Here is a 23,227-nt window from a genome sequence, read left to right as displayed (position 1 = left end):
GACTCCAATTTTCTCACCAACGATTCTGAAATGTTAACATCCACCCTTTTACATGGGGTCATATATCCTTCCGATCGGCTCTTCTCGACTACCCCCCTTTCCATAGTCTGCTTATTACACCACTTACTTATGCTTTTTAACATGTTGGTATTGGTCCCTACAATAACAGGTAACTCCCCATTGTCTCCAGGGGAGTCTGGACAAACCAAGGCTACAAATGGGACCGTTTCATTGGGGGATATCAGCCCCGGCTCAAATGTGATTTGTGTGATGATATATCCCAAATAAGGGTACTTTTGCTCGCTCAATCCCCAAATGGTGAGCCCACTCAGCGGGTTGATAGGTACATCTGTTAGGTAATTCTGGTACCAGGATTCGAAAACTATGGAAATTTGGGAGCCACTGTCTAATAGAACATTACAGGCATGTCCATTAATCATAGCCTTGGTCCTAGGTGCATTGCCCATCAGAGTCTTCGGAATTTCCGGGGACCACTGAGCACTCCCCATGGCATGAACGGTAATTATTGGGGAGCCTGTGAGGGGTTCACAGCACTCCCGTTGGAGTTTTCCAACTGTAAATTTCTCCTCTGATAGTTACTGTTACTTCCATTCCTCCTGGTAATGTTTCCGTTCAGCGGGCATTCAAAGGACCGATGACCCGCTTGTCCACAGCTATAACAAATTATGGGAAGGCGGTTCTCTCTTCTTGCCCTCACTCCCCGTTCAAATCCAGGGATCGACACCTGACTGTAGGGATTAACCGTCTGGAGTGCTATTAACTGTTCAAGTTTCTTATTTTGCTCTTCCATGAGTTTCAACAATCTTTCATCAATAGATGGTGGTTCATTAGCCGGTATCACTACTTTTACCTTCTTGATGGTTTTCTCCCTCTTTTCAATTTGTACCTCCTCTAATTTCACTTCTTTAACTAGTTCATTCAACGTATGGGGCCGTGCAGCCGCCATGGTGCATCTCAATCTTTGTGCTACAGGATTGTTAGTTAACGCTCCTTTTAGTACTTGTGTCAGTCTCCGGCTATACACTGTATCTTTATCGATGCCCCCTTTGTCCACTATTTTATAAATAAGTCTATCTACCCTGTACACAAAATGAGTCAAGGTTTCCCCCTGATCTTGATAAGTATGGTTCAGTCGAGCTAACAAATCCCCAACATCTTCCATTGTACCAAAAGAGAAGTCCAAGGCCTCCAGATAGTCTTTCAGGGTGGCTTTTGGGTTGCTTCGTCGGGTAGCTTGAATTACCCCCATAGCTGGCCCCCTCAGGCTTTCCACCACCCTCTGACATTTGACATGGTCAGGGCATTGCCATTCCTCTGAATGTTGGGTTGCCGCCTCTCTCCACAATTCGTATGTCTCCTCTCCAGCCGGAATCGGGGTGATTCCCGAAAATATCCTAAGGCGTCGATATCCCCCTTCAAAGTGCCATCTTTCCAAATGACTAACCATTTTGCCAACTACTGTATCCACTTGACTCTCAATTGCATCCTCATGTTGAGGGGGTGATACTGTATCAGCCAGAGGTGGGTGAACGGGGTCCCCCGTAGATAATATATTTGGCTCCCCTGTCCCCAGTTCTTCACCCGGGAGATCGGTTCCGGCCCCACTGCTTTTCCACTCAGGCCATACCACATGTACTTTCCAACCAGGTACTCCCTCCACCACCACCATACTGGGAAGCAGCACTGGGTCTAGCAAGTTCCTATTGTTGATTAATACTGCGGTGATATTACCATTTAACCCTTTCCATTTATCCACAATACAAGGGTCACTGACTCCGTAAAGAAACTTGACTGAATTAATAATACTCTCATCGCTAGCACTAGTCAAATTTCCAGTTAATCCAAAACTGCTTTCAACAGTTATCTCCTTTTCCCTACACCAACGGAAGACATCTTCCTTTCCTACTCCTTCCATCCTACTTATTGCTAAACAAGAGACCTAGTGTTCAGAATCTCAGCAGTGCCTCCAAAATGTAACCCTCTCCCACTCGTCACTACCCGAGATACCAGAGTTACGAATTATTATATACCAGCAGTGCCTCCACCCAAGCTATTTTTATTGGTTTGATATAGTAGGGCTAGCTTGAGTAAGCCCGGATTAATGATTCCATTTACTAGGAGGATGATAGTAATGTTAGTGTAGTGTATCCACCTACCAAATTGTTGTCAAATGTTCGGTATTCTTTATTTTCCAGATCCTCTTCGGACACCTTCCCTCGGAATCACAGGTTACAGGTAAGTGTTAAAAGATCCATAATACCATACCCCTTACTAGGGAATACTAGGCTACTTTATTATAAGTTTATAATATTTTATAGAAGTAATGGTCAATAGACAATTAATATTTACCCTCCCCCTTTATACAATTAAATTGCATGCATCACAAAAAAAACATTGGATCCAACAAAAAACAATTCTGTGAAGGAAAGTTACAGGGTTAGTCGCTGCGCATGCATTCAAGAGTTTAGTAGAATAGTCTATACTTCTATACCGTTGGTGCACTGGTTGGGGCCCATGAAAAGTTGATCACTTAAAGTTCTGTTGGGTTACCTATAATAATAAAGTCAACTTCCTGTACTTATAGGTGCGTATGCACATACATCTATCCTTCTGACGGGAATAGGTACTTCCTTGCGATTATATAATGGTACATCAATATCCTCAGTTTCTGAAGAGTACGCTCCTGTCTGGTCTATTAGTAGATACTTTACCAAAGCAGAAGGCGGCTCCTACTTTTCCACAGTGCAAACACTGATACGAGCGATAGATAGATAGGGGATCAGCAGGGCTCCTCTGTGCTCATAGTGCAGGGTATCTTATCTTTGATGAGAGGTAAGGGCCATACATTAGGCTATAATTTATGCTTATAACCTGGCATTTAAGGTCTTTCCAGTTATCGTGAGGGTGACCTAGCCGCTTTTCCGTATTGGTTCTGGCAAAAGTTTATTCCTCTATTACTAGGTTACCCTAGAAGTGATGAAGTATGCATAAAAAGGGGAAAAGGATATTATTATACTGCACTTATAATTTTCGTGTTCCTCTTGGTAGTGGTCATATATATAAGTCTTTAAAGCTGACTGATGATCGGGATGTAGTATCCTCGGAAGTGCTGTATTTACTCCTGAGGCTGAAAAGGAGGGGCTGTTGCCAGTTATTCACAGTCGGAGATGTCTATATAGTCTCTATTATAGTCACTTCTGTCTACAATCTTTCTCTCTGTGGAGACACTTATGCCCTTGGACTCCTCCCCCCGGCTTGCAAGCACCAAAATATAATTATAATTCAGGTAATAGTCTCATCAGCCTCCCGGAGGCCATCACTATTACCTCCTCTACTGCACTTCCACCCGTCGCAGGGGGACACCAGCCATCACCATCTTTTATAAATACCTTGGATCTCACTCTCAGAGAGGACGTGCAGGCGCCACAGCTATCCTCCGCTATTCCGATTACCTCTCTCTTCAATAGCGGGAGCTGACGTGCAGTTGGCGGGCTCTCCGGGGTCTAGCGGGGTGAGTAGCTGGCGTTACTCCGGCTCCACTCTTCACACTTATACCCGGCTCTAGCTGGTCACCTTCCTCCCCCCGGATCTTTCAGGCAGTCTGTTGTCCGGCGCCTTTTGTCTTCCTCTGGCAGAGAATGCCTTTCTCCTCTCGGGACGTGATTCTCACTCGTCCGTCCGTCCCCGTTGCTCTTTTTCCGCTTTTCTCCTGCGCCACCAACCCGTCCTCCCCTCTCCCAGCACGCGATATCTCTTCCTTTGCGCGAGGGGCTTCTGGAAGTCTCTCTCCATCCCCTCGTGCCTTGATATTATTCCAAATCCTGTGGTCCCGGGTTGCACACCATTATTACATGGACCGGGCTAACATCCTTATTATAATTAAACATCTAAAGTTTTATGTACAATATATTTCATTTATTTACACTTGTCCACAGTATTTCATTATATAAAAGAATACATTTGAACTATCCCCCCTCTTTCTCCATTCCATAAGATACTAGGGCCACACTTATATATATATATATATATATATATTTCTCATACGTCCTAGAGGATGCTGGGGACACTTCATAGACCATGGGGTATAGATGGGATCCGCAGGAGACATGGGCACTATAAGACTTTTACTGGGTGTGAACTGGCTCCTCCCTCTATGCCCCTCCTCCAGACCTCAGTTAGATTCTGTGCCCAGAGAGACTGGACACTAACAGGGGAGCTCTCCAGAGTTTCTCTGAAAAAAAAATATTTAGGTTTTTTTATTTTCAGGGAGCACTGCTGGCTACAGACTCCCTGCATCGTGGGACAAGGGGAAAGAAGCAGCCCTACTTCTTCTGAGTTCAAGGGCTCTGCTTCTTCGGCTACTGGACACCATTAGCTCCAGAGGGTCTGATCGCTAGCTGTGCTAGAAGATGCTTGTTCCCGGAGCTGTGCCGTCAACTCCTTTGTAGAGCCAGAAGAAAGAAGCCGGGTGAGTATTCAGAAGTGAAGAAGACTTCAGAGACGGCAGACACAGACTGAGGTACCGCGCGGCGGTCCCGCTGCGCGCCATGCTCACACACACACCGCGGCACTGATGGGTGCAGGGCGCAGAGGGGGCGCCCTGGGCAGCAGTAATCCTCAGATCTGGCACTGGCAAATGCATAAGGGTGCCTGGGCACATATTATACCCCCGCCAGTATAAATATAAGTTCAAAGGAAGCGGGACTGAAGCACGCCATTGAGGGGGCGTGGCTTAGCCCTCGTAGCTCTAACCAGCGCCATTTTCTCTCCATCAGAGCTGCAGAGACGTTGAGCCTTCCTCTCCACTGTCACAAGTAACAGGGGCAAAACAGGGGGGGGGCACAGTTGATTTGGTGCTTATTATTATTATTCTGCTAAAAAAGCGCTGACAGTTCTGGGGCTGTGTATTGCACACTTCAGAAACTAGTTAGGCGCTGGGGTTGTGAGCTGGCAATCTCCCTTTGTGTCTCCCTGACAGGCTTAGTGTGGGTCTGTCCCCTATAGCCCAGAGTGTTTGGTGGTGTCGGTGCACGTGTGTCGGCATGTCTGAGGCTGAATGCTCTTCCCAGGAGGAAGTAGGTGTGGAGACAGTACAGACTGTAGGAGTGACCCCGTCGGCACCGCCGACTGCTGATTGGGTGAATATGTTGAGTGTTTTGAATGCTAATGTGGCCTTATTAAATAAGAGATTTGATAAATCTGAGTCCCAGCACCGAGCATGGAGAAGGTCCATGGAGGATGCATTGTCACAAACCCCTTCGGGGGCACAGAAGCGTTCATTTGCCCAGTTAGTGGACACAGATGCCGACACATACTGATTCATGTGTCGACTATAATGATGCCAGATTGAATCCTAAACTGGCTAAAAATATTCAGTACATGATTGTGGCAATAAAGGACGTGTTAAATATCACGGAGGACCCTCCGGTTCCTGATATGAGGGTCTGCATGTATAAGGGTAAGAAACCTGAGGTAACGTTCCCTCCCTCTCATGAACTGAATACTCTTTTTGAAAAGGCTTGGGAAAATCCTGACAAAAAGTTTTTGCTTCCCAAGAGAATTCTGCTGGCATATCCATTTCCCTCGGGGGACAGGAAAATGTGGGAGTCAACCCCCTCTGTGGACAAGGCTTTATCCCGACTCTCCAAAAAGGTGGCTCTTCCGAGTCCAGACACGGCAGCCCTGAAGGATCCTGCGGATCGTCGTCAGGAAAGCACTTTGAAATCGATCTATGTCGCTACGGGTACGCTCCTCAGACCTACGGTGGCGTCGGCATGGGTGAGTAGCGCTATTGAAAAGTGGGCGGATAATTTATCCTCTGAAATTGATACCCTGGACAGGGATAGCATTCTCGTCACTTTAAGTTACATAAGGGACGCTGCAGCCTATCTGAAAGACGCTGCAAGGGATATTGGCGTTTTGGGAACAAAGGCCAATACCATGGCTGTCTCGGCTAGGAGGTCATTGTGGATTCGTTAATGGACTGCTGATGCTGACTCAAAGAAAGCTATGGAGACTCTGCCGTATAAAGGTAGTGTCTTGTTTGGTGACGGCCTCGCGGACCTGGTATCTACGGCTACTGCGGGTAAGTCATCATTTCTACCTTATGGCCCTCATTCCGAGTTGTTCGCTCGCTAGCTGATTTTAGCACCATTGCACACGCTAAGCCGCCACCCTCTGGTAGTGTATCTTAGCTTAGCAGAATTGCGAACGAAAGATTAGCTGAATTGCGAATAGAAAATTCTTAGCAGTTTCTGAGTAGCTCGAGACTTACTCCTACACTGCGATCAGTTCAGTCCTTTTCGTTCCTGGTTTGACGTCACAAACACACACAGCGTTCGACCAGACACTCCTCCGTTTCTCCAGACACTCCCGCGTTTTTCCCTGACACGCCTGCGTTTTTCCGCACACTCCCAGAAAATGGCCAGTTTCTGCCCAGAAACACCCACTTCCTGTCAATCACACTACGATCACCAGAACAATGAAAAATCTTCGTTAAGCCGTGTGTAAAATACCAAACTTTTGTGCTAATTTACTTGGTGCAGGAGCACTGCGAACATTGCGCATGCGCAGTTTGCGACTTATCGCACCGATACGAAGAAAAAGAATGAGCGAACAGCTCGGAATGAGGGCCTATGTCCCTACACAGCAGAAGAAAATGCCTCACTATCAGAGGCAGTCCTTTCGGCCCAATAAGTACAAGAGGGGGCGAGAGGGTTACTTCCTTGCTACTAGAGGCAGGGGAAGGGGAAAGAGATTACCTGCGGTGGCAGGTTCCAAGGAGCAGAAGCCCTTCATGGCTGCTGCAAAATCCTCCGCTTGACGCTGGGGCTCCAGTGGGGGCACGTCTCAGGCTTTTCAGTCAGGTCTGGGTTCGCTCGGGCCTGGATCCCTGGGTATTAGATATAGTAACCCAAGGTTACAAACTGGAGTTTCAAGACGTGCCTCCTCAACGTTTTTTCAAATCAGCCTTGCCAGCTTCTCTCCCGGAAAGGGAGGTGGTATGCGCGGCCATACAAAAGCTGTGTCTACATCAGGTCATTGTCACAGTACCACCGTCACAACAAGGAAAATGCTTTTATTCAAGCCTGTTCATGGTTCCGAAGCCGGATGGCTCGGTCAGACCGATTCTGAACTTAAAATCTCTCAATTTCTATCTGAAGAGATTCAAATTCTAAATGGAATCTCTTCGGGCAGTGATCTCTAGTCTGGAGGGAGGAGATATTATGGTGTCAGTAGACACAAAGGATGCGTACTTACACGTCCCCATTTACCCTCCACATCAGGCGTACCTGAGGTTTGCTGTTCAAGATTGTCATTACCAGTTTCAGACGTTGCCGTTTGGTCTGTCCACGGCTCCAAGGATCTTCACAAAGGTGATGGCGGAAATGATGGCCCTCTTGCGCAAGCAAGGAGTCACAATTATCACGTACTTGGACGATCTCCTGATAAAGGCGTGATCAAGGGAAAAATTACTAGAACACGTGACGCTCTCCCTGAAGATTCTGCAGCAACATGGTTGGCTCCTGAATTTGCAAAAAATCACAGTTGGTTCCGACAACGCGGCTGTCATTCCTGGACATGATTCTGGACACAGAGTTAAAGAGAGTTTTTCTGCCGGTGGAGAAAACTCTGGAAATCCAGAACATGGTAAAAGGGATTCTGAAACCAGCGAGGGTGTTGATTCATCAGTGCACTCGATTGCTGGGAAAGATAGTGGCGGCCTACGAGGCCATTACGTTTTGCAGGTTTCAAGCCAGGGTGTTTCAGTGGGACCTGCTGGACAAGTGGTCCGGGTCTCACCTACTCATGCACCGTAAAATAGTCCTGTCTTCCAGGTCCAGAATCTCTCTCCTGTGGTGGCTGCACAGTCCTCACCTTCTAGAGGGACGCAGGTTCGGGATCCAGGATTGGGTCCTGGTGACCACGGATGAAAGTCTCCGGGGATGGGGAGCAGTCACACAGTGGGGAAATTTTCCTGGGAAAATGGTCAAGTCAATAGGCTTGTCTGCACATAAACATTCTGGAATTAAGGGCCATTTACAACGGCCTTCGACAAGCGGAAAATCTACTTCAAGAACTGCCCGTCTTGAATCAGTCGGACAACATAACAGCAGTGGCGTACATAAACCGCCAAGGCGAAACAAAGAGCAGAGCGGCAGAGGCAGAGGCCACAAAAGTTCTCCGCTGGATGGAAAGACATGTAAGCGCTCTGTCGGCAGTCTTCATTCCAGGAGTGGACAACTGGGAAGCAGACTTCCTCAGCAGACACGATCTCCATCCAGGGGAGTGGGGTCTTCATCAAGAGGTCTTTGCAGACGTGACAAGTCATTGGGGAATTCCTCATGTAGACATGATGGCGTCTCGCCTTAACAAGAAACTTTGGATGTATTGTTCCAGGTCGAGAGACCCTCAAGCAATAGCGGTGTACGCCCTGGTACACCGTTGGTGTTTTCATCGGTCTATGTGTTCCCTCCGCTTCCACTCATCCCGAAGGTGATAAGGATCGTAAGAAGAACAAGAGTTCCGGCGATACTAATTGTCCCAGACTGGCCAAAGAGGGCCTGGTATCCGGATCTTCAGGAGTTGCTCATTGGAGATCCGTGGCCTCTCCCTCTACCAGAGGACCTGTTACAGCAAGGTCCGTGCGTATTCCAGGACTTACCGCGGCTGCGTTTGATGTCATGGCAGTTGAATGCCATGTTCTAGCCCGGAAGGGGATTCCCAGTGAAGTTATTCCCACTCTACTTCAAGCTAGAAAAGAAGTAATGGGGAAGCATTACCACCGTATTTAGAGAAAATATGTGTCTTGGTGTGAATCCAAGAATGCCCCTACGGAGGAATTTCAGCTGGGGCGTTTTCTCCATTTTCTACAAGCTGGTGTGGATGCAGGCCTAAAATTAGGCTCTGTTAAGGTACAAATTTCGGCCTTGTCAATATTCTTTCAAAAGGAATTGGCCTCCCTCCCTGAGGTTCAGACTTTCGTAAAGGGGGTGCTGCATTGTCCAGCCTCCTTTTGTGCCTACGGTGGCACCGTGGGATCTCAACGTGGTGTTACAGTTCCTGCAATCTCCTTGGTTTGAACCTTTACGGAAGGTTGACTTAAAATTCCTCACTTGGAAAGTGGTCATGTTGTTGGCCTTAGCATCCGCAAGGCGGGTGTCTGAGTTAGCGGCCTTGTCTCACAAGAGCCCCTATTTGATCTTCCATGAAGATAGAGCAGAGTTGAGAACTCGGCAGCAGTTTCTGCCAAAGGTGGTTTCAGCTTTTCACATGAACCAACCTATTGTGGTGCCAGTGGCTACTGGCACCCTTGTGGACTCAAAGTCTCTGGATGTGGTCAGGGCTTTGAAAATCTATGTAGCCAGAACGGCTCAGATTAGGAAAACGGAGGCTCTGTTTGTCCTATATGCTCCCAACAAGATTGGGACGCCAGCTTCAAAGCAGACTATTGCGCGTTGGATCTGTAATACGATTCAACAGGCTCATTCTACGGCTGGATTGCTGTTACCGAAATCGGTTAAGGCCCATTCTACCAGGAAGGTGGGCTCATCTTGAGCGGCTGCCCGTGGGGTCTCGGCGTTACAGCTTTGCCGAGCGGCTACTTGGTCGGGTTCAAACACTTTTGCAAAGTTCTACAAGTTTGATACCCTGGCTGATGAGGACCTCTTGTTTGGTCAATCGGTGCTGCAGAGTCCTCCGCACTCTCCCGCCCGATCTGAAGCTTTGGTATAAACCCCATGGTCTAATGAAGTGACCCCAGCATCCTCTAGGGCGTATGAGAAAATAGGATTTTCTCTTAGTCCGTAGAGGATGCTGGGCGCCCGTCCCAGTGCGGACTCTATCTGTAGTAGTAATTGTAGATTTTGCTTGTGTTACACAATGGTTGTGTTTAGTTTAATCAGCCTGTTGCTGTTTTTTTTTATTTTTGTTCATGCTGTTGACTGGGTTTGGTCACAAATGCCATGTTGTACGGTATGTTGGGGTGTGAGCTGGTATGTATCTCACCCTTAGTTTAAAAATAAATCCTTTCCCTCTAAATGTCCGTCTCCCTGGGCACAGTTCCTATAACTGAGGTCTGGAGGAGGGGCATAGAGGGAGGAGCCAGTTCACACCCAGTAAAAGTCTTAGAGTGCCCATGTCTCCTGCGGATCCCGTCTATACCCCATGGTCTATGAAGTCTCCCCAGCATCCTCTACGGACTAAGAGAAAAGGATTTACCAGTAGGTATTAAAATCCTATTATATATATATATATATATATATATATATATATTATACTGCTTGTCCAATTGTAAAGTGCAACGGAATTTGCTGCACTATAAAATAAACTGTTAATATATAAATAAATAAATATTGTACACAATAGCAATTTCAATATTTTTATAAATGTACTTGGGAAATGTGCTGTAGGACTTTGTATAACATTGTATATTACAAAACAAAATAAATGTACAGTAATGGAGAACTACAATAATAATCTGCACATTTTTGTGGCTGTGTGTGTGTGTGTGTGTGTGTGTGTGTGTGTGTGTGTGTGTGTGTGTGTGTTTGTATCTGACTGTGTGTGTGTGTGTGTGTGTGTGTGTGTGTGTGTGTTATATCTCACTGTGTGTGTGTTGTATCTGACTGTGTGTGTGTGTTGTATCTGACTGTGTGTGTGTGTGTGTGTGTGTGTGTGTGTGTGTGTGTGTCTGTGTCCAAGAATTTTTTTCTCATCCAGTGTCATGTGATGAGCTCATTGTGACCCGTTGGTGTTTCCTTTTCAGAAGACCATGTTACAGAAGCTGAAGGATTTATTTACCAGCGTTTGCTCATATCTTCTATATAAAACTCTAGGAATACAAATAAGAAGAACTAAATGTGTTGGGATATTTTCCCGGGAAGGAGAGAGTAATTACAAGTTTCTCCAGGACTTTCTGACATCATCGCGCAGCGTAGTCAGAGACGTGAGGCCGTTCCTCATCACAAACAATGGTCAGCAACAGTTCAGGGAGGAGGCGCGGAGGTGCGATGTGGCCATCCTGTATCACTCCAAGAGGAGAGGAAGAGTGAATATCACCAATGTGACGGACTGTCTGTATAGCGAGGAGCTGGACTATCTACACAGGATGCTAGGTAAGAGAGACGTAGGGGTGTATTTACTAAGCCTTGGATGGAGATAAAGTACCAGCCAATCGGCTCCTGTGTTTGAAAAATAACAGTTAGAAGCTGATTGGCTGGTACTTTATCTCCGACCACTTTATCTCCATCCAAAGCTTAGTAAATAGACCCCTAAGAGTCATATTCATCATTAGGGGACAGATGCAATACAGCATGGCTCTGGTGTGGGGACAGCAGCCCCAAAAACAGCTTCTCTACAATCCCAAACTCTTCTACTTCTGTAGCAGCGTTACCTCCTGGAGTTGGCTCAGACGACCGCACCCACTGTACATGGCCTGAATTCACGTATGTGCGCGGCCATAAGTCTCGCAGTATGTCAGCAGCGGTGGGAGTTGCTTGGATATCTCTTTACATTCCCCACAAGCTCGCTGCCAAGGTGTCATCCCTGACTCTGATCTGTCCTTTGTTCCCCACATTCAATATCTGTCTCAAGATCATGTTACATACATCTAAGAAACATATCCAAAATACAACCATATCTTACACAAGACACTGCTAAACTCTAATCCACGCTCTCATTATCTCCCGCATTGATTATTGCAATAGTCTCCTGACCGGTCTTCTCAAAACGAGACTCTCACCACTACAATCCATTCTGAATGCAGCAGCTAGGCTTATCTTCCTCGCTAGACGTTCATCGTCTGCAGATCCGCTCTGTCAGTCCCTCCATTGGTTACCTGTACTCTACCGCATTCAATATAAAATACTTTTACTGACACACAAGGATATTAACCAAACTGCACCAACGTAGATCACTTCGCTTATCTCAAAATATCTCCCAACCCGACCTCTTCGCTCTGCACAAGATCTACGTCTCTCATCCACACGCATTACTTGTTCACACTCAAAATTACAGGACATGGGGGGTAATTCCAAGTTGATCGCAGCAGAATTTTTTTTAGCAGTTGGGCAAAACCATGTGCACTGCAGGGGAGGCAGATGTAACATGTGCAGAGAGAGTTAGATTTGGGTGTGGTGAGTTCAATCTGCAATCTAAATTGCAGTGTAAAAATAAAGCAGCCAGTATTTACCCTGCACAGAAACAAAATAACCCACCCAAATCTAACTTTCTCTGCAAATGTTATATCTGCCCCCCCCCCCCCCCCTGCAGTGCACATGGTTTTGCCAAACTGCTAAAAAAAAATCTGCTGCGATTAACTTGGAATTACCCCCATTATCCGGGCTCCACACACTCTGTGGAATCCCCGCCCATGCACAATAAGACTCGCCTCTAGGTGGTCATTCCGAGTTGTTCGCTCGTTAATTTTTTTTTGCAACGGAGTGATTAGTTGCTAATGCGCATGCTCAATGGCCCTCATTCCGAGTTGTTCGCTCGCAAGCTGCTTTTAGTAGCTTTGCACACGCTAAGCCGCCGCCTACTGGGAGTGAATCTTAGCTTCTTAAAATTGCGAACGAAAGATTCTCAAAATTGCGATTACACACCTCTTAGCAGTTTCTGAGTAGCTCCAGACTTACTCGGCATCTGCGATCAGTTCAGTGCTTGTCGTTCCTGGTTTGACGTCACAAACACACCCAGCGTTCGCCCAGACACTCCTCCGTTTCTCCAGCCACTCCTGCGTTTTTCCCAGAAACGGTAGCGTTTTTCCGCACACACCCATAAAACGGCCAGTTTCCGCCCAGAAAAACCCAGTTCCTGTCAATCACACTACGATCGCCTGAGCGAAGAAAAAGCCGTGAGTAAAAATCCTAACTTCATAGCAAATTTACTTGGCGCAGTCGTAGTGCGAACATTGCGCATGCGCACTAAGCGGAAAATCGCTGCGATGCGAAGAAATTTACAGAGCGAACAACTCGGAATGAGGGCCAATGTCCGCAGTGCAACTGCGCCAAGTAAATTTGCTAAGCAGTTAGGTATTTTACTCAGGGCATTACAAGTTTTTTTCTTCGTTCTGGTGATCGTAATGTGAATGACAGGAAGTGGGTGTTTCTGGGCGGAAACTGGCCGTTTTATGGGTGTGTGCGAAAAAACGCTGCCGTTTCTGGGAAAAATGCGGGAGTGGCTGGAGAAACGGGGGAGTGTCTGGACGAACGCTGGGTGTGTTTGTGACGTCAAACCAGGAATGACAAGCCCTGAACTGATCGCAGATGCCGAGTAAGTCTCGAGCTACTCAGAAACTGCTAAGAAGTGTCTATTCGCAAATCTGCTAATCTTTCGTTCGCTATTTTGATAAGCTAAGATTCACTCCCAGTAGGCGGCGGCTTAGCGTGTGCAAAGCTGCTAAAAGCAGCTTGCGAGCGAACAACTCGGAATGAGAGCCCTAGTCTCCAAACCTTTAAACGTTCCCTGAAAACTCACCTCTTCAGACAAGCCTATCAAATTCCAGACCCACCCATATAACCTTCAGTGCTTCCCTATCTAATTACATGCTCTCTGTACAGTACACATAACATCACATATTTGGTCTTTTTTTACTCTCACACCCTCCTGACACTTGGCCACCATTGCTGGGTGATCATATCATACAACCCATTAAGAACCTAGCAATCTGGTGGACCATTATGCAATAGGTAGCATCTATCCTTGTGTATCTATGCCTATTTCCCTATAGAGTGTAAGCTTGTGAGCAGGGCCTTCCTACCTCTATGTCTGTCTGTTTTTACCCAGTTTTATTCTATTACTGTTATTCTAATTGTAAAGCGCAACGGAATATGCTGCGCTATATAAGAAACTGTTAATAAATAAATAAATAAATTCCCAGACCTCTTCCCATAGGAATGAATGGGATTCCTAGAAAAATTGCCCACTGAAAATGACGTTGATTCCTGCAACCAAACTGCGAAAACTTTCACTTTTTACAGTTTCCGTAATATTAGGCATTGAAAGGGCCTGCCAAAGTCCACAGGATGCATGGGGCCTGGATGAGGTCTTGATATTTGCATTTTTTTGAGTTATTTTTCCTATATTATTAAAGACTAATGCTGCTCCTCACCTCTATGGGGGGAAATTCAAGTGTGTTGTGTGCCAGTGGCCACTAAATAGCGCAATTCAAGTGTTGCTCTGTTTGAATGCGCATAGCCGCCGGCAATGACATTACTGTTTTGTTATTCCGTCATTTTGTTGGGCTGGTAACGTGACTGTGATAATGACGCAATTAACTTTTTACCCAGATTTGTATTTAAATTGTTTTAGAATTTTTTTGTTATATGAAAAATTGTTTGATGCTTTTGTTAGGGAATGTCACAAAGTAATATGGGGTGTATTTATTAAGCCTTGGAGAGAGATAAAATGGAGAGATATAAAGTACCAGCCAATCAGCTCCTAACTGTCATGTTACAGGCTGTGTTTGAAAAATGACAGCTAGGAGCTGACTGGCTGGTGCTTTATCACCTTCCACTTTATCACTTCTCCAGGCTTAGTACATCTGTCCCAAAGTAGCAGCCAATCAGATCCTAAGTGCCATTTTTTTCAAACACAGTCTATAACATAGCAGGAGCTGATTGGCTGGTACTCTATCTCTCTCCAAGGCTTAGTAAATAGACCCCATGGTTTGCTGTGGCGTCCTTGAGGAATGGTGTACCGTGTTTGTGCTGGAGTGTTCTGCAGCATCGGGGTAACCGGCGTGAGAGGTAATACTGTAATAGCGTCTGTATTCCTTACAGGGAAGCATAACGTGATTGCAGTGGCCGATGACCTGGATCGCAGCTCTGCAGAGGAAAAGCAGCGGATTCTTCATGAACAGCCCCAGATTCAGCAAATGGCTCGGGATCTCTTTCTATTCAGTGAGGAGAACAAAAGAGAAGAAGACTCCCACATGAATAAGACTCTGCACGACATATTATATATCATTAATCACGCTTTCTTCCTACATATAGGTAAGTGACAGCTAAACATTCATGTGCAATATCCTGTGCATCGTGTAGCTAAACACCAGGGGCCTGATTGTGAGTCTGACGCTAACCGAACGCAATGCTAAAATGCACACAATTAGCTGATATTTGTAGCACCGCACAAGCGTCCGAGTCCCACTGCCGCAAGCGACCCAATGGCTGCCACACAGGGACGCAGGACAAATTTTAGTGGGTGTTACTGGGGAGGTAATATTAGGGTGGCTAGTCAAAGTCGGGCGTGGCGCTGAAAGCAGTTTGCATTTAAAGGTGTAGAACCGCACACATGATAGGCCATGGCGGTCATTCCGAGTTGTTTGCTCGCTGCCGTTTTCCACAGCGCAGCAAACAGATCACTACTGCGCATGTATATGCACCGCAATGCGCAGGTGCATTGTACGGGTACAAAGCGGATCGTTGCTGAGCGATGGCTTTAACGAAGAATCCATTCGCATGGGCGTTCGCTAAGAGATTGGCAGGAAGAGGGCGTTTATGAGTGTCAACTGACCGTTTTCTGGGAGTGTTTGGAAAAATGCAGGCGAGTCCATGCGTTTGCAGGGCGGGTGTCTGATGTCAATTCCGGGACCGGACAGGCTGAAGTGATCGCAGCGGCTGAGTAAGTTCTGGGCAACTCAGAAACTGCACAAGCTGTTTTTGTACAGGACGGCCGCACATGCGATCGCACACTTGCACAGCTAAAATACACTCCCCAGTGGGCAGCGACTATGCGTCTGCATGGCTGCAAAAAGTAGTTAGCGAGCGATCAATTCGGAATGACCCCCTTTAAGGCACAAAAAAAAAAGTGAAAAGGCATCGGCGAGAAATGCCCCAAAATCTTCAAAAACGGCCTGCGTTTTTGCCGGTGCAGGTGAGAAAACATGTGGATTGGCCGATCCACATGTTTTTCACTCCTGCTGAATTTTTCGCCTAGGTGAAGTAATGGCCCTGCTATTGAATAGGGCGAATCCCCATTCACCCTAAAAAATTGTGAAAAATTAAATTTTTCGCCAAAGTGAAAAAAAAATGGACCTAATTGAATACCCCCCAATGTGTCTCACATTCATATCACACATTTCATTCTGATCTGCAGATTCACGTAAGGAGAAAGAGAGTCCTATATTGGTGAGTAGGAGACAAATATTCCATCTGTCTATGTTGTTTAACTAGAGTATAAATTCAGGAATATCCATATACAGTATATCTACAGGAATGTGTATATGAGTGCCACTGCTACACCCGTTGTCTGTATGTAGAAATAGTGACTAGTGATGTCACCAACTAATATATATATATATATATATATATATATATCTAATAGATGTGCACCGGAAATTTTTCGGGTTTTGTGTTTTGGTTTTGGATTCGGTTCCGTGGCCGTGTTTTGGATTCGGACGCGTTTTGGCAAAACCTCCCTGAAAATTTTTTGTCGGGTTCGGGTGTGTTTTGGATTCGGGTGATTTTTTTTAAAAAACAACCCTAAAAAACAGCTTAAATCATAGAATTTGGGGGTCATTTTGATCCCATAGTATTATTAACCTCAATAACGACAATGTCCACTCATTTCCGGTCTATTCTGAACACCTCGCACCTCACAATATTATTTTTAGTCCTAAGATTTGCTTCAAGGTCGCTGGATGACTAAGCTAAGTGACCCAAGAGGGCGGCACAAACATCTGGCCCATCTAGGAGTGGCACTGCAGTGTCAGACAGGATGGCACTTAAAAAAATTGGCCCAAAACAGCACATGATGCAAAGAAAAGAGAAAAAGAGGTGCACTGTGGTCGCTGGACGGCTAAGCTAAGCGACACAAACACCTCAATATCACAGGAATTATTTGTTCTAATCAATGGTATTATTGGTCCAAATCACTGGAAGAAAATGACAAAATCACTGGAATTAATAATTATAAATCACTGATATTAATTGGTAAAATCTCGCTATCGCCTGCCTAGTGAAGTGGAATCTAGATGGGATTTTGTATCGGGGATATAATAACTTCATCAGTTGTCTAAATCCCACTGCACTAATGGCAGAAAACGGGCACACGTCTAACTGCGCTCTGATTATACTGAGAACTGATTATATTGAGAACTGATTATACTACGGAGAACTGACACTGAGCAGCGAGAACAGCACTGGACTATTGTACTGTAGTATACTGGTCACCACAATGCAGCACTGACACTGAGCACAGATATTAAACACTGATCAGGAAACTAGAAGTGACACAGAGCTGCAAGATACAGCAATGGCCTACTGTACTGTACTACTATAATTATATACTGGTGGTCCCCACAATGCAGCACACTGAGCACAGATATTACAAGGTGTAGCTCACACATCGCTCAGTACAGATTACAGGATGTATAATCACCAGGTGTATAACACACGTCGCACAGTACAGTATACAGGGTGTATAATTAATAACCAGGTGTATTACACACATCGCACAGTACAGTATATAAGGTGTATAATCCCCAGGTGTATCTCACACATTACACAGTACAGTGTATAGGGTGTATAATCCCAAGGTATATCTCACACATCGCTCAGTAAAGTATACAGGGTGTATAATCACCAGGTGTATCACAAACGTTGCACAGTACAGTATACAGGGTGTATAATCCCCAGGTGTATCTCACACATCGCTCAGTACAGATTACAGGATGTATAAAATCACCAGGTGTATAACACACGGTGCACAGTACAGTATACATACTGGTCACAACAATGCAGCAGATATTGAGCACTGATCAGGATACTAGAAGTGACACAGAGCTGCAAGATACAGCAATGGCCTACTATACTGTACTATATGTATACTGCTGGTCACCAAAATGCTGCACTGTCCTACTATATACTGCTCACAATAATGCAGCACAGAGATAGTATACTTGACACAGAGCTGCAAGATACAGCAATGGCCTACTGTACTGTACTATATGTATACTGCTGGTCACCAAAATGCTGCACTGTCCTACTATATACTGCTCACAATAATGCAGCACAGAGATAGTATACTTGACACAGAGCTGCAAGATACAGCAATGGCCTACTGTACTGTACTATATGTGTATACTGGTGGTCACCAAAATGCTGCACTGTCCTACTATATACTGCTCACAATAATGCCTCACAGAGATAGTATACTTGACACAGAGCTGCAAGATACAGCAATGGCCTACTGTACTGTACTATATGTATACTGCTGGTCACCAAAATGCTGCACTGTCCTACTATATACAGCTCACAATAATGCAGCACAGAGATAGCATACTTGACACAGAGCTGCAAGATACAGCAATGGCCTACTGTACTGTACTATATGTATACTGCTGGTCACCAAAATGCTGCACTGTCTTACTATATACTGCTCACAATTATGCAGCACAGAGATAGTATACTTGACAAAGAGCTGCAAGATACAGCAATGGCCTACTGCACTTTACTATATATGTATACTGCTGGTCACCAAAATGCTGCACTGTCCTACTATATACTGCTCACAATAATGCAGCACAGAGATAGTATACTTGACACAGAGCTGCAAGATACAGCAATGGCCTACTGTACTGTACTATATATGTATACTGGTGGTCACCAAAATGCTGCACTGTCCTACTATATACTGCTCACAATAATGCAGCACAGAGATAGCATACTTGACAAAGAGCTGCAAGATACCGCAATGGCCTACTGTACTGTACTACTATAATTATATACTGGTGGTCCCCAGTCCTCACAATGCAGCACACTGAGCACAGATATTTGCAGCACACTGAGCACAGATATTTGCAGCACACTGAGCACAGATTACGGAGCTTTTCAGGGAGAGAACACAGCCACGTCCTCTCCGTTCAATCTCCAATGCACGAGTGAAAATGCCGGCGACGCGCGGCTCTTTATATAGAATACGAATCTTGCGAGAATCCGACAGCGGGATGATGATGTTCGTCCGCGTTCGGGTTAACCGAGCAAGGCGGGAAGATCCGAGGCTGCCTCGGAACCGTGTAAAATAGGTGAAGTTTGGGGGGGTTCGGATCTCGGAGAACCGACCCCGCTCATCTCTAAAATATATATATATATATATATATATATATATATATATCTCCTATATATTAGCCCAGATCTGTGACTTTGTGCCTCATTTGCTAACGCTGGGCGGAGTCACAACACTGGGCGGAGTTAGTCAAATGAGTCACAGATCTGGGCAAATCTATAGGAGACTAGGAGCAGAAGCAGATGGTATGGGCATGGCACAGGCAGGGGTGCATACCTCCCAGCTTTCTTCAGGCAGACAGGGGTGCATACCTCCCAGCTTTCTTCAGGCAGACAGGGGTGCATACCTCCCAGCTTTCTTCAGGCAGACAGGGGTGCATACCTCCCAGCTTTCTTCAGGCAGACAGGGGTGCATACCTTCCAGCTTTCTTCAGGCAGACAGGGGTGCATACCTTCCAGCTTTCTTCAGACAGACAGGGGTGCATACCTCCCAGCTTTCTTCAGGCAGACAGGGGTGCATACCTCCCAGCTTTCTTCAGGCAGACAGGGGTGCATACCTCCCAGCTTTCTTCAGGCAGAAGGAGGGACACACGCGCAGTGAAAAGGGGGCGAGGCCAATGAAAAGGGGCGTGGCTTCGTGGGAGGGTCCGCGATCGTGAGCCATGCCCCCGTTTTCGTCAGTGAGGGGGCATGCCCAGCGCTCTGTGAGCTGCTGTCATGCCCCCAGGGGTGGATTATGAGTCCGGGGGGCCCAGGGCACTTGAGACAGGGGAGCCCTATCTCATTGCTGTGCCTGCTGCGGGTTCAGGGCATGGCCTAATCGCAGGATGCATGGCCACGCCCCCTTATGCAAATTCCGTGAATTGGAGTTTTTTTTTTTATGGGATTTTGGCCCCTCAGCTAGAGGTAAATCCAGAGGAGGTGGTCGCTCCCCCCTACACACCCGCACAGGCAGAAGAAAGCAGGGAGGCTGCTGCCTCCCTGCAACACCACAGACCTTCCAACACGCAGCAGCGTGTGCTGACTGTAGCACAATGCTGCCGCTGATGCTGGCAGGACGGGGGAGCTTCAGAGCTGGGACAGAGCTACTCCAGCCGGGGGGCCCCCTAAAACTGTGGGGCCCGCGGTACGAACCCCCTGGGCCCCCCCTTAAACCGGCTTTGCTGCCGGACCCCCCTTAATCCGTACAACCTAATGCCCCCTCTCCCTCTGTCTCCACTAAATAGACGCTGTGCGCATCTATTCACCACTGCTCTGCTAAGCAGAACAGCGAGTACAGGAGCCTACCGACTGCCAACCCCCCACCGCGGGACACTGCGGCCGGCGGGTGGGACAGCGGTACAGACCCCCCAAAATGGGACTGTCCTGCGAAAATCGGGATGGTATGGGGGTGTGTGAGGGGGTATGCCGTACAGACAGACAGGCAACGTCTCACTGTATGCTTGACCCCCCACATCAGCATACTCAGCGGGGGCTCTCTGGCACGGAGGAGCATCACTTTCTGGCGCACTCCACACTTCTTAGCTCCAGTTTTGTGGGGTACCTGCCGCTGTGCAGGTTCCATACTGCCTCTTTATCTCCAGCCACGGCAACCCCACCGCTAGCTGCAGCGCTGCCGCCCACAGTGAGGTGCACCCAGCTCCTTCACACACTTTAGCCGGCGGGCAGCGCTGCAGAAGCCCGCGCCGCTTGCAGGCTCCGCCCCCCTCCTCCCTCCAGCCGCAGCGTCTCCTGGGGACTAACCATTCACTCCCAGTCTCCCCTTACCACAGTGCCCAGCAGCCGCAAGGTCCGCGCCGCCTGCTTGCTATGACCCCCTCCTCCCTCCAGACGCAGCGTCTCCTGGGGGCTAACCAGTCACTCCCAGTCTCCCCTTACCACAGTGCCCGGCAGCCGCGCGAGGTCCGCCGTGTGTGACTGAGGAGGGGGGAGGGATGCGGACGGTCAGAGGAAGCAGGACTACAGCCTAAGAGAGTCAGCCATGCCAAGTCTCCACCAGCAGCAGATCCCAACAGGTTGGAGTGGAACAGAAGCAGCCAGCAGCAGTGACTCCGGTAAGACACATCTGTCTGTCACCACTGTTCTGTCCCTAATACCAATCTCTCCCGTGCCCTGTGTTCTGTCCCTGTCACCCCTGGCCTTGCCCTGTCACCCCAGTTCTGAGCCTGTCCCCCCTGTCCTGGCCCCCTCACCCCTGATATGACCCTGTCACCCCTCTTCTGGCCCCGTCACCCCTGTTCTGACCCTGTCGTCCCTGTCCTGGCCCTGTTACTGCATACACTCCAACTACCTTTTTGGCAGGTACAGTACCCGCAGTGCCTCCAGACCTCTCCCCAAAGCACCACACCTCCACACCTTCCCCTCCACCACATGCGGCACTCCACCCCTCCCCCACACGCTGTGCCTCCAAACCCCCTACACCACCCGCGGCTCCCACTCCCCCGCCCCTCCACCACCCACAGCACCTCCAGACCCCCTCCACCATCCACCCCCCATATATGTCTCCCCCCACACCTGCCCCCCTCCACCCGCAGCATCTGCTGCCACCCTCCTCCATCCGCGGTCCCCCCCCTCACCAACCCTCCATCACCAACGGCACCCCCACACCCGCCCCTCCACCCCCTGCAGCGCCTCCGGTCCCCCTTCCCCATACACCGCACCATCCGCACCTGCCCCTCCCCCACCCGCGGTGCCTCCGGACCTCCTACCCCACCCCCGGCACTCCCGCCTCTTTCCATCCCACAGCACCTCCGGAACCCTTCACCCATCCACAACATCCCCGTACGTGCCCCTCCCCCACCTGTGGCACCCCTGCCCCTCCCCCACCTGCAGTGCCTCCGGACCCCTCCCCCATCTGCAGCCCCCACTCCTCTGCCACTCCCCCACCCACAGCACCTCCCGACCCTTCCCCCTCTGGGCCCCCCCGCATCCGCCCCTCCTTCACCCGCAGTATCTACAGACACCCTCCCCCATCTGCAGTCCCCCCCGCACCCACTACATTCTGTACGTCGTGCCCTGCAGGTGCTGTTCACGCCGTCGAAAGGGGCTGCGCCTCCTTCACCATCGCACGCCCTTTCATTGTGCAATATTTAACCACTAACAAAGGAATGCAGGTAATACTCCATATAATACATATATTGAACCCCAGAAAGGCATGCTAGGGTTAAGGGAGCGTAGCCCCTTGCGACAGTGTGAAGAGCGCCCGTAGGGCGCGATGAAGCACCAAGTATATATATATATTCAGTGATGTAATCACCTAATCTACAGTGTATAGTCAGTGATGTCACCACTTAATATATTGTATTTTCTCAGTGATGTCATCACCTAATATACAATGGTGGTCATTCCGAGTTGTTAGCTCGTTATTTTTTTCTTGCAACGGAGCGATTAGTCGCTACTGCGCCAAGTAAATTTGCTAAGCAGTTAGGTATTTTACTCACGGCATTACAAGGTTTTTTCTTCGTTCTGGTGATCGTAATGTGATTGACAGGAAGTGGGTGTTTCTGGGCGGAAACAGGCCGTTTTATTGGTGTGTGCGAAAAAACGCTGTCGTTCCTGGGAAAAACGCGGGAGTGTCTGAAGAAACGGGGGGGGGTGTCTGGGTGAACACTGGGTGTGTTTGTGACATCAAACCAGGAACGAAACTGACTGAACTGATCGCAGTGGAGGAGTAGGTGTGGAGCTACTCAGAAACTGCTAAGAAATTTCTATTTGCAATTCTGCTAATCTTTCATTCGCAATTCTACTATGCTAAGATTCACTCCCAGTAGGCGGCGGCTTAGCGTGTGCAAAGCTGCTAAAAGCAGCTTGCGAGCGAACAACTCTGAATGAGGGCCCTTATGTACTCAGTGATGTTATCACCTAACACATATCTGTTTATATATATATATATATATATACACACACAGTCAGTGCTTAAAGTGGTCCTAGAGAGGTGGTGGAACTGACCCCCCCCTTCCCCTGGTGCACATGTAATAAAGGTATTGTACGCGCCCCCAAAAGGGGTGTGGTCTCAAAAAGGGGGTGTGGTCACACAATAGTAATAATGCCCATAGTAGCACCCCATAATACACATAATACCCACAGCAGTAGCGCCCCTTATACAATGCCCTCATTAGTAGTGCCCCCATTAGTAACGCCCTTAATGGTAATGCCCCTGTGTAGTATTGCCCCCAGTAGTAATGCTGCCTGTAGTAATG

At 47.7% G+C, this 23,227-nt stretch overlaps 1 protein-coding gene across 9 annotated transcripts in view; it reads left to right on the top strand.

Moving 5' to 3' along the window:
* Positions 1 to 23,227, top strand: part of LOC134945649 (uncharacterized) — a 77,559-nt gene that overhangs the window by 7,977 nt on the left and 46,355 nt on the right. For all 9 annotated transcript variants that reach the window (XR_010182138.1, XM_063935087.1, XM_063935086.1 and 6 more), the window contains exons 3-6: positions 2,217 to 2,256; positions 10,790 to 11,138; positions 14,805 to 15,017; positions 16,120 to 16,151. Coding sequence is in view for 8 of the 9 variants with exons in the window: in XM_063935081.1 (XP_063791151.1) it covers positions 2,217 to 2,256; positions 10,790 to 11,138; positions 14,805 to 15,017; positions 16,120 to 16,151 (634 nt within the window). In the remaining variant the exon portion in view is untranslated. The remainder of the gene's footprint in view (positions 1 to 2,216; positions 2,257 to 10,789; positions 11,139 to 14,804; positions 15,018 to 16,119; positions 16,152 to 23,227) is intronic.

Source organism: Pseudophryne corroboree, chromosome 7, assembly GCF_028390025.1.
Source record: "Pseudophryne corroboree isolate aPseCor3 chromosome 7, aPseCor3.hap2, whole genome shotgun sequence".
Taxonomy (NCBI): domain Eukaryota; kingdom Metazoa; phylum Chordata; class Amphibia; order Anura; family Myobatrachidae; genus Pseudophryne; species Pseudophryne corroboree.
The sequence above is the reverse complement of the archived record's forward strand: the minus strand, read 5'-3'. Positions and strand labels throughout refer to the sequence as shown.